The sequence below is a fragment of the Thermobia domestica genome, chromosome 11, assembly GCF_964235325.1.
Source record: "Thermobia domestica chromosome 11, izTheDome1.hap1.1, whole genome shotgun sequence".
In the NCBI taxonomy this organism is placed as follows: Eukaryota; Metazoa; Arthropoda; class Insecta; order Zygentoma; family Lepismatidae; genus Thermobia; species Thermobia domestica.
Genome location: NC_137464.1, coordinates 243,227,631 through 243,234,299, shown reverse-complemented (window position 1 = coordinate 243,234,299; position 6,669 = coordinate 243,227,631). Strand labels below are relative to the sequence as shown.

Genomic DNA, 6,669 nt, shown 5'->3' with positions numbered 1-6,669 from the left:
TTCATAATAAGAACGTTTTGCTTAGTAGTAAACAGCTCCGTGACTGAAAACCAAAACAAACTAGTCAAAACGGAGCTATATTAATCAGAGTGACAACAGATAACAACAACGGTAAAAACAAGTCTGACCAATTCGAAACAAAAGAAAAACGCATTCGATTCTACTTCGGCGTCCTATATGGAACACCTTTTACTATAATACATGGCAAAATCATTTCTTTTTACTAGCTCATATCGTTAATTTTAACTTTAATTTTCTTTCTTCCAGGTTTTTCTCAGGATGTTCTACTTCATGCGATACAACAAGCTTCTTGCTCGATAGTGGACATCGCGAGAAGATTATTCTTCATGGCACTCTTTCAATAAAGACAACCAATAATACAGTATCTTACAAATTAGTTCTATTATTGTGTTGGTGGCAAATTTTGTTTGCTAATGGTGGGAGGTGTTATGCATCATATTGCACCTTACAGCGAAGGAACATCAAACAATGATACATCGACAGAAATACAAGCACTTTCTTCAATGGACAACGAAGAAGATTCTGGTAGAAGTGGTGCCTGGACAGCTTTGCTTTCGAACCAAGACAAATCCATTTCTTTATCACCAAGAGCTGATAATGAAGTCTTACCTTCTTCAGGTCGCAAAGACTCAGCAAAATTAGAAGCCAGAAATGGTACCGACAGCCCATCAATTCCTACTCGCAAATGCAGTGTACAGTTCAGTGTTCATCTTCATGAAGAAGATAAAAATGTCTGTAAAACGAAGACGGTACTAAATGACGAGCCCCCTAGTGAGAAACAATTGAGGGTAACTTCATCGCCTCTAACACCACCGGATGGAGGATGGGGCTGGGTGGTAGTTGGAGCCTCATTCTTTATGAGTATGGTAGAAACTGGTGTGCTTTCAGCTTTTGGAGTAGTGTATGTTGAACTCCTAAAATACTTTGGTGCAAGTAAGGGAAAAACTGCTTTAGTAGGGAGCATATTTATGGCTGTGCCTTTGATTGCAGGACCAATTGCAAGTTCTCTTACCGATCGCTTTGGGTGTCGTACGGTCACTATTATTGGCTCAATAATGTCCACTGCAGGGTTTGTTATTAGTAGCTTTTCAGATTCAATGGAACTGTTATATATTTTTTATGGATTTCTGTCCGGATTTGGATTGTCTTTCACTTACGTAACAGGAGTTGTGATTGTTACTGTTTATTTTGACAAGAAACTGTCTCTTGCTTCAGGAATAAGTGTGTGTGGAAGTGGTTTGGGAACGTTTATCATTGCTCCTTTGACACAAATTCTTGTGACTGAGTATGGATGGCGAGGTGCTACTCTTATACACGCAGGGTTTTTTCTTAATATGTGTGTTTGTGGTGCTTTAATGAGAAATCTAAATGAAAGACAGAAGAATGAACCTGAAAAGATCACAAATACAGAGGAATTATCGCCTCGAGAAAACTATCCAGATATTACTGAACTCAGGAGAGTTCTAGAAAGTGGAGGAAACCCCCAATATTTACTAGGCAACAATAACAAATCACCTGTAGAAATTAATCAACGTCCATTTAGATCTCTTGTTAATCTGCCTACTTTTATACGTGATAAGGATAAAGTACACCCTCAAGATCTTCATAATAAAAATTTAAAATTTGACGCGATTCGTAATTGTCATCAACATCTGTTTACCTCGCGGAGTTTCAGTGATTATGGGAAAGTGCACATGTTGGACGATCAGGATCATCCTACTGGCTGTAGTCGCATTCGTCGTGAATCTGTTGTGTCATCTCCATCCAGAAACACTTCTTTCACCCTAAAATCCTCAGCCGAAGAAGAAATTACTGAAGAGAACAATCTTCTTGGTTCTAGGGAGACGTTAATTATTCACGAAGAACCGAATTGCTGTCAGTCATCAAATTTATCTCGTCAAACTTCAGAAGTAGAGGGGCCAAGACAGTCAAATTCTGAGTGCTCACTTTGTAACGAACAGGCACGGGTTCGATTCCTAGAAAGACGACTCACTGCTTCTTCTTATCTTAAGGATTTAAATGTTGTCAGGTAAAGTTATATTACTCGCTAGTCAGTATATTAAGAGGCCCCCCATCAGGGCGAAATTAAAATGCCGCTAATTTTAGAGTAATTGTGTGATATCTTCAAATAGATAAAAGATAAACGAAAAGTGGAACAAGGGCGCGCTAGACAATATTATTTTACATGAGATACCGTTATCACGACTCCCTTATCTGCCTTCAATTTCCAGCCATTTAGAAAATCGTCATTTATTTTCGTGTTCATAAATGGCTGCAAACGGAAAGCTACTAGGTAACTCGTGATAACGGTACATCATGCAAATGTATTGTCTAGCGCGCTTTTGTTCCACATTTCAATTATCTTTTATCTATTTGCAGATATCACATAATTACTGTAAAATTAGCGGAATTTTAATTTCGCAGGGATTAGGGCTCTTAATCCACTAAATTGATTAATATATGTTATCTAAATATATTTTCTTCTGAAGTTACTTCTGTAGAAAGAAAAGTTCGTCGTACATACAATATTAGTGTTTACTAATGTGCCATGATTATTAATTTAAACTTTTAGTTATGATGTTAATACTTCTTTTTGTGGGATCTGGAAATAGAATATGCAAAGAAATATATGTTAGGAAAATGGCAAACAATTAAAAGCAGTTAAAAGTTAATTTCTTTCGGATCCTACCTTAAGGTGTAGGTCCATGTTCCATACAGCCTTAGTGCTGGAAAGGGATCTAACTAAAGATCTTGATTCGATCCTGTTCAGGTAAAATTTCTTTTAAATAATATATACGCTTATGAAATTATGTGGATTTATGTATCGAACAAAATTAGGACAAGATGTAAAAAACTGTGGTCGACTTGATAGTTTTACTGTTGACGTCATAAACTTGAAAGGTCTATCCTAGAAGGAGCCACTGCTTCAACATTTCTACATTTCAATTGTTTAAACTATGAGTTATTTTGTTCCAAAATCAAAATGCATTGTTTCCCAAACAGCATTAAAGGATTAATTTTGTCGTGGTTTTAGGATGCACATCTGTAAATAAATTATAACTCGCTACTTTCGTTCAATATCTGAATTTTAAAATTTATATATCTTTCAGACAAACTTCGCAAATTAACTAAATGTTTCCAATATTTTTATAAGGTCCAAGTCTGTTTTAAACAGAAGATAATTCCTTCATTTTTCTTAGTAAACTTTATCATTACTATGACATAAAAGTATTTTATTCACAATATTTAAAACTTAAATAGGAACATAAAAATTGAAAATAATATAAAATTTATAAAGTAAGGAAAGTAGAAAAATTAATATTGTACAAATTTAAAGCACTTCTGCATCCATTTCTATATATTTATGAGTAATTATAAGCCTCACTAATCGACTCTGTCTTGTTTTTAACTTCTAGTACCAACATGACCTCAATTAGACCACCCCATATGTTTATGTTTAATCAAACGATTCTATTGCAGTACTGTCAAAGAAAAGGCATAGCCCTTGTCTGCCTGGGTTTGGATTATATTGTAAAAAGTATGGCTAATAACTAAACAGAAGAACTTATCAAAGAAGATATTCAATCCCATTACAATTAGGAAATAATAATTTGTAGTCATGTGTGAGATATTTGCAGTTTTGGAAATATTGGTTTTCCTAGAGGTTCTCCATCAGAAAAAAATGTTTTAATCTTTCTAATTCTTATCACTTGGGCAATCTGAATCATAATTGTATCAAATTACAGCCGTTTACGAGCTATTTTAGAGTTTTTGATAGTTCTAAGGGACGCCACTGTAGGAAAAAGGTTTATCTGCTGCACTACTCTAGATCAAGAGCTATTTAAATCTGAAATACGAGGATCATTTCGAAAGTCTTGCACACAGCGCATGCGCGATCATTTGAGTGGTGTGATCAAGTCCAATTTTATGTTGTGAGTAAGAGTTTGGGCTTGAGGGTTATGTCTGTGTTTGCCGGTTCACGTGGCTGTGTTGTGAGAAATTCAGTATTAAAATGAAAGGTGAACCTGCCTCAGGTCGGATTACACATAGTGACCAGCGTTCCTATATCAAAATCGAAACTCTGCGAGGAAAGAATCCAACTGAAATTTACAATGCTTTGCGAGAGGTTTGTGGAAATAGTGTAGTGGATCGTAGCATGTATCAGTTCGTTTTCGTGAAAGTCGTGTAAGCACTGCGGGCAACCCACGAAGTGGAAGACCATCAACAACAGACTACACCTCTGAGATTATTGTGAATGACATTTTGAGAGAAAATCCACAAAAAACATGTGAGGAAATTGCATTTGCATGTCGCTGCAGTTTACAAAAACTTTATTGAAAAGTTAGAGTTGAGAAAAATCGTTGCCATATGGCTTACCCAAAATCTGACTGAAGACAGAAAGCTTTCGCAAAAGAATCGCAGAATTCCTTCAACGTTACCGAACAGACATACAATTGTTGAAACCTGGATAGGAGATTTTCAACCAGAACTGAAGTCTCAGTCGTCACAATGGAAAAGTTCCGACTCTCCACGCCCGAAAAAAAAAAAAAAAAAAAAAAACGTTTCGATACAATTGACGAAGCTTCCAGTGATGTGACCCGAGTGATGAGACAGCCCAACAATGAAGGTGACCTAGCCGGAAAATAGAATTTACCAAAACGTTCGGAAACTGCCATAAGCAGGAATGGAGATTATATTGAAGGCCTGTAAAGATAAATTATTTACTTCCATAATATCTTTCAGTGTGCAGAACTTTTGAAATGACCCTCATAAGAATATCTTTATTTTTGTGCCTATGATTTTAGAGATTGACGAGTGGACAAGACAAATATATTGAAATGATGTAAACTCCAAAAACTTATATCTAAATGAAAACATTAAACAAAAATACAAAATATTAAGAAAAATATGTTGACCTGGACTAGTATGAAGCTTAACTCTTGAGTCTTTAGTGTGGACGATCCAGACTTCTATTTCAAAGAAACCAAAACAATTTTACAATGAAATAATTCAAGTAACATGTTAAGTTCTTTTTTCAAAAAAGTTTTTTTCAGTATGAAATTATTTAAATTAAATAATTTTTGATTTGGTTAAATAAATATTGTTAATTAAGTAATTAGTTTAAAGAACACAATTTTATTTAACACCTAGCACATATTCTTTCGTTACACAGAAATAAAAATTACATCTTAACTAACGCTTGAAATATGTTATAAATTGATATATAGAAATTAGGTTCATAGTAGAGATAAATTATCATGAAATAAATATGTAAAACTTTCTTCTATAACTTACATAGACTCTAATAGTGATCCTCTTCCCATCTCTAGTAAACACTGAACATAATCAATATTTTTATTGTGTTTTATCATATTATCAAATCAGGGGCGGATCCAGAACAGACTTCGGGGGGGGCGGTGGGTTGTAATACTGCTACTTAGAGCTACTTTTAAGAGCTCCAAACTCTGGGATGAGTTTTATTTATATATATAAAATAAGAAAGTTTCCTGTTCTGCGGGTTGATCGCCCCCTGGATCCGCCACTGTATCAAATACATTACAACTTAATTGTTAATTTACAATTAAATGAGTGAAGTTCTTAATCTGAGGAATAGGTCAAGATAAGGACAACTACATACAGGGTGTTACAAAAATTAGCCATAATATTTTGGAAATAGATAACTCACATCAAAATAAGAAAAAAGTTCATGTGGACCTGTGCTTCAAAGTGGATAGTTTTGGAGTTATAAGGTGCCGAAAACGTGAAACAAGTGAACTTTAAGGATTCATAGCTCCACTACTATGATACCTGTCGCTAGTCGGGTCAGGACATCACTGAGGAACTAGTACGTGAACTATCCAAATACCGGTATCCATCTTTCAGAACCTCTGGTATTTTCACAATCATTTTTAGAGAGGCTGTTTGGGAGTACTTGATCACTCTGCACCTACCTCCCTAAAAATTGGTGTGCAAGTACTGGAGCATTCAAACATGGATATCAATTTTCACATAACACATTTAAAGGAGCGATATGAAATAAAAAGAGCTTCGTAAATAATTCAGAAATGTTTGTTGTATAACATTGAAGAATATTTAGATTATGAATTTAATTTAAGAGATTAGTTAAGAATACGCTTACAAGTGGGTATTTATCTGAGGGTTGCTCGAAAATAATAATGTAACATGCAGTGGCGGCTATTGGATGTCAAATGTTGGGGGAGGGGGCAAGACATAATCTGAATATTTGTATATCAATGTTAGTTTTTCTGGTTGTTTCAAACACTTTGTTTTACGAAAGGTTGTATAATTAATAGGATACTCTCTTTTTTCAGTTAAAATACCGTATATAGTATTTCATATTTTATTAAGTAAATTAACAAGAACAACGGAACTAGGTACTAGCCCTTTGCACTCAACAACGAAAGTGTAAGAAGAGATTTGATTCATTGCCATGAACATCTTAAAATTCTGTCTGGAAAATTGTGTGATTAGATTATTTAATAACAAACTGCAAAACAAATATATAGAAAGGATAATATTAATCATAGTAATGAATAATGAAGCTTGTTTTGTAGAAGTTATATTGAAACTGGGGATTAATGAACAACTTATATTTTTAATTGCACAGATGCCATTAAATGTACGTTA

At 34.5% G+C, this 6,669-nt stretch overlaps 1 protein-coding gene across 1 annotated transcript in view; it reads left to right on the top strand.

The window, feature by feature from the left end:
* The first annotated feature begins 308 nt into the window (after positions 1-308).
* The window catches only part of LOC145665514 (monocarboxylate transporter 12-like), a 30,338-nt gene continuing 23,977 nt past the window's right edge, over positions 309-6,669 (top strand). Inside the window, exon 1 of the mRNA XM_081732820.1 lies at positions 309-2,050. Within this exon, the coding sequence (XP_081588946.1) occupies positions 435-2,050 (1,616 nt within the window). The 5' untranslated portion in view covers positions 309-434. The remainder of the gene's footprint in view (positions 2,051-6,669) is intronic.